The sequence below is a fragment of the Sciurus carolinensis genome, chromosome 2, assembly GCF_902686445.1.
Source record: "Sciurus carolinensis chromosome 2, mSciCar1.2, whole genome shotgun sequence".
Taxonomy (NCBI): domain Eukaryota; kingdom Metazoa; phylum Chordata; class Mammalia; order Rodentia; family Sciuridae; genus Sciurus; species Sciurus carolinensis.
The window spans coordinates 83,910,503-83,922,707 of record NC_062214.1 but is presented as its reverse complement, the minus strand read 5'-3'; the positions used below and the strand labels follow the sequence as shown (position 1 = coordinate 83,922,707).

The following is a 12,205-nucleotide window of genomic DNA, read 5'->3' as shown; positions in this document are numbered from 1 at the left end:
TCTATGGAGTTTTTAACTTGGCTTATTGTTTCTTTCATTTCAAGGATTTCTGTTTGTTTGTTTTTTTTTTCAGTATCTCTCTTTATTGAAATGATCTCTTGCTTCCCGTATTTGCTCTTTTAACTGTCGATTGGTGCGATCATTTAATGCCTGCATTTGCTCTTTCATCTCCTCGTTTGCTTCCCTGATTGTTTTAATTATGTACATTCTGAACTCCCTTTCTGACATTTCTTCTGCTGTGCTGTCATTGGGTTTTATTGATATAGTATCTAGGTTTATTTGGGACATTTTCTTCCCTTGTTTTCTCATATTTGTCAGATGTCAGTGGGACTCTGAAATATTGCAGATTTCCTCTATTGGCTTATCGTGTCCTTGTAGATTTCCAGTGTATCACCTCCCAGCCTTCAGTAGCCTGAAGTCTTGGAGGAAATTGATAATGCAGTGCTTCCGAAGAAAGCTGCCCCTAGCCCGCTACTGGTTCCAGGGCTTGGAAGCTGGCTCTGTGCGGAAAGGCTCTCACTTGGGGGCCTGCTCCGAGAAGCTGAAGAAGCTGGCCGTGTGGGAGGAGCCCACCGCTGGAGTGCGCAGGGCTGCCTGGGGAAGACTCTAGCTGCCCTGCCCTACTCTGATAAGCCACCTCTATCCGGGCCTGCCTCCCAGGCTGAGCTTCACCCGGTGGGCTAGACTCACCCCGTGACTCTATTTTAGTGCGAGTCTCTCAATGCCTCCCCTTCTTGAATCCTGTGTTCTGGAGCGACTGGAGATGCAGTCACCCTCTAGTCCGCCATCTTGGATCGCCCCGTGGAAAGAGCCTGTGGCCGGAGGGGGCAGGGCCACCTGGAGAAGCATCTGGCTGCCCTGCCCTGATCCCAGAGGCTGCTTGCGGGTCGGAGCTCTCCGTTGGTTGGGGACTTGTGGCTAGCTCTGTGTAGAAAGGCTCTCATTGGGCGGTCTGCTCCGAGAAGCTAGCCTTGAAAGGAGCCCCCCGCCGGAAGGGGCCGGGCTGCTTGGGGAAGTCCCTGGCTGCCCTTTCCTGGTCCCTGAAGCTGCTTGCGGGCCGGAGCTCACCGCGCTGGCTCCGGGACTTGGAGCTGGTTCTGTGCAGAAAGGCTCTCACTGGGGGGCCTGCTCCGAGAAGCTGGAGAAGCTGGCCGTGTGGGAGGAGTCCACCGCCGGAGTGCGCAGGGCTGCCTGGGGAAGACTGTAGCTGCCCTGCCCTACTCTGATAAGCCACCTCTATCCGGGCCTGCCGCCCAGGCTGAGCTTCACCCGGTGGGCGAGACTCACCCTGTGGCTCTATTTTAGTCCAAGTCTCTCAATGCCTCCCCTTCTTGAATCCTGTGTTCTGGAGCGACTGGAGATGCAGTGACCCTCTAGTCTGCCATCTTGGATTGCCTCGTGGAAAGAGTTCTGAAAGCAGTTCTAAGAGGAAAGTCTATAACTTTTTAAGTGCTTATATAAAAAAATCAGAAAGATCCCAAATAAACAACCTAATAATGCATCTCAGAGTACTGCAGAATAACAATTTCATAACCAGTAGAAGGAAGGGTGACTACAGACAAACTGAAATTGTGATACAGAAAATAATAAATAATACAATGGATCAACACAACAAAGAGTTGGTTCTTTGTAAAGATAAACAAGATTAGTAAACCATTTGTCAAATTAACAAAAAGAAACAAATGATCTAAATTAATAAACTTCAAGATGAAAAAGGAGATATTACCACACACATCACTGAAATCCACAGGCTCATTATTTTGAAAACTTACATTCTGATAAACTGGAAAATGTAGAAAAACACTAATGTCTAGACATGTAAGACCAATCAAAATTCAACCAAGAAAATACCGAAAACCCAAGCTCGGGGCTGGGGATATAGCTCAGCCGGTAGAGTGCTTGCCTGTCAAGCACAAGGCCCTGGGATCAATCCTCAGCACTGAAAACAAACAAACAAAAAAAAAAACCAAACTTAAGCTGGAGCTGGGGGTGTGATGCAGAGGTAGAGGGCTTGCCTACCATGTGTGACCACTGGATTCGATCTTCAGCACCACAAAAAAATTAAATAAAGATCCATCAACAATAAAAAAATTTTTTTCAAAAAAGTAAACTTAAGCTGAACAGTAATAAGTCATGAGATGAAGGAGTAATAAAAATCCTTCCAACAAAGAAAAGCCTAGGACCAGATGGATTCTCCGATGAATTCTATCAGATCTTTTATAAAGAAAAACTAATGTCAGTTTTTTTCAAATTATTCTACACATCAAGAAAATGAAACTACAGCTGATGAACATAGATGCAAAAACCCTTAATAAAATATTAGCAATCTGTACTCAACAATACATTAAGAAGATTATCTATCATGATCAAATTTGGCTTTATTACAGGGATGCAAGGATGGTTTAACATACACAAATAAACATAATTTACCACATAAAAATAATTAAGGACAAAACTCACATGATCTTCTCAACAGATGCAAAGAAAGTCTCTGATAAAGACATTCATGATAAAATACTTAAGAAACTAGGGCTAGAAGAAACTCACCTCAGTATCATAAAGGTTATATATAGAGAAACTCAAAGTCAACATCATACTGAATTGGGAAAACTAAAAATATTTTCTCTAAAAGGAGGAACAAGATAAGAATGTTCACTCTCACCACTCCTATTCAATATGGTACTTGAAATTTTAGCCAGAACTAAGATGAAAAGACCTCCCAGGTTCACAGTTAGGCAGGATTATATTGCTAAAATGGCCACATTACAAAAAGTGATCCACAGATTCAATGTAATCTTCAGAGAAATAGGAAATAAAGTCTTAAAATTCATATTGAAAAATAAAGACAACTGTGAGCAAAAAGAGTAGTTCTTGAGGCACTGCAATACCTGATTTCAAATTATACTACAGAGGTATAATAACAGAAACAGAATAGTACTGGCATAGAACAAACACATAGACCAATGAAACAGAGAACACAGAGACAAACCCACATAGTTAAGTCATCCAATCCCTGACAAAGGCACCAAAAATACATCTTTTAAAAAAATGGTACTGGGAAACCTGGATATTCATATGTAGAACATCTTCAACAATTAGTGAAATGCAAATCAAAACTATACTGAAGGGGAGTAAAAGGAGGGGAAGGGGTATGGGGGTAGGAAGGATAGTAGAGTGAAATAGACATTATTAGCTCATGCACATATATGACTGCATGACCTATGTGATCCTATAATATGAACAATCAGAAAAATGAGAAATTATGCTCCACTTACGTATGATTTATCAAACCACATAAATTATTCCATTGTCAAGTATAAGTAATTGGAACAAATTAAAATTTTTTTTAAAAAAACCACACTGAGATTTCATGTCACTCTGGTTAGAATAGCAGTCATCAAGAATACAAATAAGAAATGCTGGCAAGGAAGCAGGAAAAAGAAACATGTATATACTGTTGATGGGATTACAAATTAGTACAACCACTATGGAAATCAACATAGAGGTTCTTTGAAAGACTAGAAAATGGAATGACCGTATAAGCCAGGTATACCACTCCCTCAGTATTTATTCAAAAGAAAGTCATCACACTATAACGATGTATGCATACACAAGCTTATGCCAGCACAACTCAGAACAGCCCAATTATGGAACCAGTTTAGGTATCCACAAACAGATGAATGGATAAGGAAAATGTGGTACATATATAGAGTGGGGTTTTATTCAGCCATAAGGAAGAAAAATCATGTCATTTGTGGAAATCTTTAAATGAAAGAAGCCAAACTCAGAAAGCCAAGGGTTACATGTTTTCTCTCATATGGAATCCAGAGAGAAAAATTTAAAAAAGGATTTCATGAAAACAGAAGAGAGACCAGCAGGGCAGAGGAAAGGATCAAGGCAGGGAGGAAGGAAGAGAAAGGGGAAGTACTAGAAAGCAAAATTGATCAAACTATGTTTTGTGCATTTATAAATATGTCACAATGAATCCTACTTCTACAATTATAATGCACCAATAAAAAAATAATCAAAACAACAAATAGAAAATAATAGCTGGATCTCCAGAGCCTTCCCACCTTCCACAAAGCTGGGAGTCTATTCCTCTCTTACCCCTGCGTAAGACTGGAAACACACACATACAGATGATAAAACAAAGGGATACATGGAGAACACCAGGCATTATCCACACGTTAGGTTATCAAGAGAAGTTTATTCACTGATTGCTGAGAACCTATCTCTTCCTTCGCTTGCTCCCAGAATACTAGTAGTCAATGAATATCTAACCCACTGCCCCAAGGCAAGACACTAAAAGAAGAGATCTAATGACATGGATATTCAAGTTTCCCCAAGTAATCTGATGACAAAGCCTGTTTCATACACTACACACACTGCAGCATGTTGTGTATTTTCCAAATTGGATTAAAAAAAAAAAAAAAAGGGAGTTGTAAAAGAAAAGAGAAAAATGGGGGATGGAAGGTGGAGAACCAGTATAAATCTAGTGTCTTCTGCATAAAATAAAGACCTTAACCTAGATCTCTTAGAATAGGAGAACTTGCAAAGACTTTATATCTGATTGTTTCAAAAATAATTTAGGATAGTTTACAAATCTAAATTAATCTAAACTACAATAACTAAAAATAAAACTGAAGATAATATGAAAAACCAATGATATGGCTATAATGAACAGATTGAAATAATTAGGGTAAAGAAAAGAAAATGTTGATGATTTTGTCTAAGACTGCCATCTCTTCTGTAATATGGATTTTGTAATATTTACTTGAGCTAAAAAAAATTAAATATTAAACACATAATATAATTCCTGGTTCATAATAGGCATTGAAAAACAATGGTTATTATTACTGCTACATATATTTTCTGAAAGACATACTTTCCTAAAAAACTAATTTAAGGAGAAATAAAACTTGTGGGTCTTTACATAAAGGGCACTAGATAATACAGTGAATCATATCTTTAACCACTGTTTTTCAAAAGAAAATTTCACGTGCTAATTTCTACTCAAAGTACAATTTTGAGGGTACCACACTACACTTTAATTCAATGAAAAAGGCATTCATTGCACAGGGTTTAGAAAATATGACCTGACAAACTTAAAATAATCGAGTTTGGAGGCGCTAAAGTAATATTAAATTGACGTGTATCTATAATGTTTTACTCACACACTAGAAGTCCTAACAGTCTTTAAAAGAATTCCTTTTAGAAATCAAAATAAATCACATTTACCTTTACCTTTGTGGCTGTGCTATCTGAAGTCTTGAAATCATTCATGTATTCATCTAAAAACACTTTGAAAGTGTTGACCCAAACTCTCACTGGAGATTCACTCCAATCACGCTGCTCAAGCCTCATGGTCTTTTCCAGGATCTGTTCAAATAGTGCGTAGAGGTCTTTATATCGTATGCTTTTACCATCATCCATCTAATAAAAAAAAGAAGTGTAAGGTTTTATGCAAAGATTCTTTAAATACAGAAGACTGATTAAACTTTTAGTGGTAATATTTAGAATAAAGATTAGGATCCTGATGAAGTTTCTTATAAGCAGGTCTATGAGGTCATGTGGTATCTATAAACTTCTAAGTTCATACAAAAATAGAACTTTCTTAAGTTTTAGACAAAGACCAAACAGTTAAACAATGTGATAAGCAAAACCTGAGAACTGCTCCCTTAAGTCTGGCTTTTTAATTTTATTTAGCTCTAAAGATTATTTGCTCCTCTCTTAATGACTTATTTCCCCCCAAATGAACCTTGTTTAAAATATTAAAGAATAAATACTTGGTTCTTTGCTTAATAACATGATAGGTAACCTTCTTTATCTCTACTTATCTGAAGAAGAGTGACATGCTCAGAAAAACACTGTATTACTTGCAAAGAAATCTAAATGGAATTCCTTTTAACTTATTTAAATGAATCTGGAATTTTATAAGAGAAAAAAGCTCTTTAATAATGAAAAAGTATTATGCACATTTAAAATTTATTTCCCTCTTCAGACTTAGATACTAACCTTTTTTGGATACAGTGTTAGAAAATCATTATTATTCATTGCCTTGGGAAGCTGAGGTTGGAGGATCATAAGACTGAGGCCAGCCTTGGCAACTTAGAGAGACGCTGTCTCAAAAAAAGGTTGGGAGTGTAATTAAGTGGTAAAGTGTTTCTGGGTTCAATCCCCAGTACCAAACAACCAAAAACAAACAAAATAAAAAAAAACACAAAACTTATGCTGATGAAAATATAAAAAGTAGAGTATACACTTAAAAAGTTTTTCTGATTTCTCTTTTCACAATGAATTAAAGAATCTATTTGAACAAGGCAGGGTGTGGTGATGCACACTTATAATCCCAGTAACTCAGGAGGCTGAGGCAGGAAGGTCGAAAATTTGAGACCAGCCTTAGGAACTTAGTGAGGCCCTAAATAATTCAGTGAGATGCTGTCTCAAAATAAAACCAAAAGAGCTGGGGATATGGTTCAGTGGTTAAACATTCCTGGATTCAATCCCATGTACCAAAAATAAAAAAAAAAAAAAGAAAAAACAATTCAACAACAACAAAGAAAAGTCATTTATAAATATTCAAAATTATTCATAAAAGATAATTTATAAACACTAATGATAATTCAATAGACCAAAGCATTACTGAGAAAAATAAATTTTCTAAAACATGACAAATATCATGATGGTGTAAGACAAATGTGAGTGCCATAAAATGACATACAGAAATCAACTTCACTGGGAAAAAATTGTACAATATATTCTACACATAGGAGAACTGGAAATAATCGATTGGCAATAGAACTGTAAGGACAGAGAAGTTAAAAAACTACAGAGCCACTGGGCGAAAAAGAATCATAACCAAAATACCTGATTCAACATCTTAAAGACAAGAAAAATGCCCATAAGGGGGAAAACAAATCAAGGAAATTTAGGGAAGCTATTAATATGAGGCATTTGGTATACTTTTCCTTAACTATCCATAAAACATAAACAAGAAACCAGAGAAATCTCTATTTGAACAAGGCCCCTGTACTATCTTCTAAATCATTATTAAATTTTCCATATGTTGAATTACTGAATATCTGCTAATAGTCTAGCTTACCGCCAATGCTGATGAATAAAAGCTGAAGATATTCTGCCTAAATTCTTTCAGTGCTTTTTTAAATACAACATCCACTAGTGTATCCTTCTTGCTGTCCTCATTATCTAGGTCATGCATCTGGAGGCAACAGAAAGAATTGTATAAAATCAACTAATTAAAAAGAGGCAAATGCAACAGCAGAATTATATTATCTTTTCAATAATGCCTGTTTTAAAAGTGGAAGCTGTAGGCTCTTATGATGCAACCCAGGTAAAAAGTATGACTATATAAGCAAACTATTATAATACTAGATAACTTTGAAGGTCCCTTTGAACATTGTATGATTTTATTGTTCTATTATTATTGTTCTAAAAACAACTCCGAATGGGCAAGGACAAGCCTTACCTTCATATATGAAATATAATGTGATAATTATAGTAAACTGGAAGTCAATAATAAAGCCTAAAACATTACATCCCGTCTATCTAGTTATACTAATGTATATTCTATTATTTGTACCTTTCAAGTAAAGAACAGACCATCTAACTTACTGAAGCATATGTAATATCTCTGGAGGGCATGTCCTATTTTATTTATGCATACATCTATATCTATTTCTATATCTGTCTATATATATATATATTTATATATATATATAAGCTGCTCAGAGGTTTGACTCAGTAATCAAAGTGTACCTTTTTCAGAAGAAATTCATCCATGCTTTTTAAATCACCAGTACTTGTTATGATTTGGATAGAGTCATTTTGCCAATGCACAGACTCAAAAGCCACGTTGCTAATCTTCACGCTTCGCTTTCGCTTTGCCTTTGGAGAAGGCTCTTTGTTCTCTTTGAACTCTTTCCGGCAACTACCAGGCAGTTCTGGGCTCAAAGGAGGTGTTGGGTTATAGTGAGCTAATTCTACAAATCAAGATAGAATACCCAAAATGAAATGTTTAGTAAAAAAAGTATTGATCATCTCCATGCCCTTCTTTGAAGTTCCTTTGGCAAGTTACTGAAAGAAACATGCAAAATTTCTGAAAAGCAAAGTAACAATAATGTTTGTAGTCAAGAAGGTATACAATAAATCCAAATGTATGTAAGAATGACCACTAAGTTTTTTGGGTTTTTTTTTGGGGGGGGGTACGGGGGATTGAACTCAGGGGTACTCAACCAGTGAGCCACATCTCCAGCCCTTTTTTGTACTTTATTTAGAGACAGGGTCTCACTGAGTTGCTTAGCACCTCACTGTTGATGAGGCTGGCTTTGAACTCACGATCCTCCTGCCTCAGTCTCTCAAGCCGCGGGATTATAGGAGTGCACCACTGCACCCAGCTGGAATTACCACTACATTTTAATGGGAAATACTATCATATCTTCCAAAGAGCTAAGGTCTAATATTAGAAACCTGGATGGAGGTGTCTTACAGAACATCAACCTAAATCCCAAGTCCTCAGTTCAAAAGAAAAGAGAGTATGCAACCATACTACCATATTAAATACTGACTGTTAATCTAGTCATAGCTCTGCTATTATCTGTTTGAAAGAATATCCAGCTAAACCTAAGTCTAAGAAACCAGTGAAATTTGAAAATTGTTAATTTTTATTAACTATGATCTACAGTCACAAAAGTTTCAATGATAATAGCTGGGGATAGCTGGCAACCTATTAGGGAGACAGATAACTGCTTTATTTTTGCTTGAGTATCTTTAGTATTTAGTATTTATATTTTGTTATATAACTATCTGAAGTTCTCACAAAATTCTAGAAATAAACTGGCTTTGTCTGTAACAGAGAATTTTTCTTTGCAATTGTTTGTACTAGAGATCAGATTCCATGTAATCCTTACAATCTAGAACTAGACTAGACTTGCCAAGCCCCATCTGAAGCCTGTAGAGAATGTTGGCTTCTCACTTCATATACACTTGTTTCCCCAACATGAATGCTCCTTACTCGGTCCAATGGTATATTCTAATTCCATCTAAGAGCTAACTTTGATAATGATGCAAAAGAGTGGCCCCCTATATAAGACTAACTGCCACCTAAAGCAAGAATTGAAACAAACTAAATCTCAGGTATGACACCAGAATAAAGAATATAAAGATACAGGATATAAGTACATTTAAAATGATCTGAAATCAACTGATTTTAATTCCATTACATAACAAGTATCTAATTATTTCAATTGGCATAGTGTCTTATAATAAAATTATATAGAAGTTGTCCATAATGTCATTGTAGCATTAAAAAATAAGGGCTACCTTAATAAAATTTTACCCAAATGTAAATAAAAAGCTATAATCCTAATTTTTATATAGGTGTCCTTATAAAGCAAGTACAATAGTCTAATAATATTACTTCAACTGAAAGCTTTATGCATCTTGGAAGTTAACAATGAAGAATATAATTGTGGAAAATGAAAAATTTAGATTGATTATTGTCAACTAGACAAGATATAAGAAACTGAACACCTTGGTAATGCAATGGTGAGAAAATTCAAAGTTTTCCAAGCCAAACTTGCAATATTCATTTAATGCATTACCCATATAAGTTCATCAGCTGATAGAAACAAAGCCACAAGACACATTTCTACTATTTCTTTAGAGCTGACAGAGATGCCTCTGCTCCAGGCCTCCACTTCTAAGTCAAGATTGATGATCTTTCCTCTTTGCTCCTTTATTTTGTCCTAGATTCGAAAAGTTTTTCCTTACTTATTACAACTTGTTTTATTCTATCCTTCCTGAAGAGATAATAGCTTTCTTCCTAGGATCCTTATTTTAGTTGGTGCTGGTATTTCACACACTCATTACCACATCCCACCTCTGATGTATATCCCTTAAGATATATATAACCAACATCTTTACATAGTAGCTAAAAATCTCTTTGGCATCACTAACAAAAAGGCATAGGAAGAAGGGGTAATCTAATATTGGTATCACTAGAATCCTTGGAGAGTGACTAATGCTAACTATTGGGTACTTTTGAATATGTTATTATTCATGCTCCAAAACTAAAATAATAGCTATATTATAAGGCACCAGGCATTTGGTAGACATTGACATATAACAGCTATCTAATATACAGCACAGTGGTTAAGAATGTGGATTCTGGAGCTGGACTATCTGGTTTCAAATCTTAGCTCTTCCAGTTACTATATGTGTATAAATAAGCAACTTCTTCAATAATATATTTATTATTCTCATCTATAAGCTGAGAACCCTGGCAACACTGTTGTCAGAATCAATTGAGTTAACACATGTAATATACTTAGAACAGTTCTCTGCAAGTAGTAAGCACTCAAATAGGGGCTGTTCTTATTAATACTACTAACACATATTTGTGAAGTAAATGAATGATGGCTAAATTTTGGCAGTACAGAAGACTAAGGCTCACCTAAGATTCAAAGTCACTCTTGAAATGGTTGTTGCTTCATTGTTTTATGCCACATATTCTTGGAGCTTTTAATATGGGCATATGGTAACTTTATTTATTAAGGAAGCATGTAACAATCCTGGTCCTATCTCATTAGAATATCTAGCTAACAGGATTGTCATTATAAATACTAAAGGAATAGCAAACTTCCAGAAAGAGTAAACAGAAACTGTAATTTTAAATACATTTTTAAAAAGAGTCAAATAAAATTGACAGAGTCAATTTTACCATCTGGAAATTGATGAGATGGAATCACATCTGAGCCAGCAAAGAATGCTGAAACCTCTGACTGAGTGGCAGGTTTTACTCTAGTAGTCTTCTTCTCTCCTTGTTTCCCTTTGGTCCAAAATCTCATCTTAGCTTTCTGAGGTCTGTTTAAAAAAGAAAAGGGGAAAAAAAAAAAAAAAAAGTATAAACAGAAATCAGCATGTTCCGGTGATTTTGTATATCATCTTAGATTTTATAAATTTTTCATATACATTACACCTCATTTAAATTTAAACATTTTTAATCTTCAATTTACACTTCAAGTTCACCAAGGTAGTTTCCTCTTCTTAAATATAAAATAATAAATCTCAGAAAAGTTAAATAATTTTCTAAAAACAGGTATAGAGAGGTGGAACAAGGATTCCAACTCAGGCTTTCTGAGTCCTAAATTGATATCATTCTTGTCTCCCATCCAGCTTGGATTTAGCATATAGACAATATAATAACAAATAAAATACTTTTAAATAAATCATCATTAACCACCAACCACTCTAAAAAACACTACATTATTTGTAATTTCATTGTCAATTTTAAGATCACTATAATCATGATGTATACATAATTTTACATCTTTTTATTATTGTAAAAGTTTTAATGTTACTAACTTATATTCACAAGTTAGCAATAGTATAATCAACAACAACCACTACTTATTTGAATGCACAATGCTAAGTGCTTATACAGAAGTACTTTAATTATAACAACTTTACTTCTAACAAATTACAAGTTGAGCACGTGTAATTCAAAACAATCTGAATCAAAAAATGCTATAAAACACAAAAATTTCTGAGTGCTATTACACCACAGGTAGAAAATTAAACACCTGACCTTAGGTGACTGGTCACAGTCAAAAATAGACTATAGGTGTTTATGGAACGCAATTTCATGTTTAGCCTTCAATTCTATCCTCAAAAATCTCTCATTATATATGTGCAGAGTCCAAAATTCAAATATTTGAAATCAAAACACTTCTTAGTCCTAAATATTTTGAAGCAGAGATAATCAAACTGTACTATAAATATTAATACACGTGAAAAACTGGAGATTTGGAGCTGGGCACTGTGGTGCACACCTATAATCCCACCAACCTGGGAGACTGAGGCAGGAGACATCCAAGTTCAAGGCCAGTCTTAGCAACTTAGCAAGGCCTCAAGTACCTTAGCCAGACCCTATCTCAAAATAAAAAATGAGCCAGGTGCAGTGGCTTAGGAGGCCAAGATAGGAGGATCCTAAGTTCAAAGCCGGTCTTAGCAACTTAGCAAGGCCTTAAGCAACTCAGGGAAACCCTGTCTCTAAACAAAACATAAAAGGGCTGGGGACGTGACTCAGTGGTGACACGCCTCTGGGTTCAATCACCAGTACCAAAAAATAAAAATAATAAACATTAGGGAACTCTCCTACAGATACCCAGCCATTCAGGGACAAAGT

The 12,205-nt window shown here is 35.7% G+C and overlaps 1 protein-coding gene across 1 annotated transcript in view; it reads right to left on the bottom strand.

Moving 5' to 3' along the window:
- Myo9a (myosin IXA) overlaps positions 1-12,205 on the bottom strand; it is a 251,023-nt gene that overhangs the window by 27,365 nt on the left and 211,453 nt on the right. Inside the window, exons 29-32 of the mRNA XM_047539276.1 lie at positions 10,739-10,881; positions 7,777-8,000; positions 7,103-7,219; positions 5,245-5,433 (exon numbers count right to left, since the gene is read on the bottom strand). Coding sequence (XP_047395232.1) covers positions 5,245-5,433; positions 7,103-7,219; positions 7,777-8,000; positions 10,739-10,881 — 673 coding nt within the window. The remainder of the gene's footprint in view (positions 1-5,244; positions 5,434-7,102; positions 7,220-7,776; positions 8,001-10,738; positions 10,882-12,205) is intronic.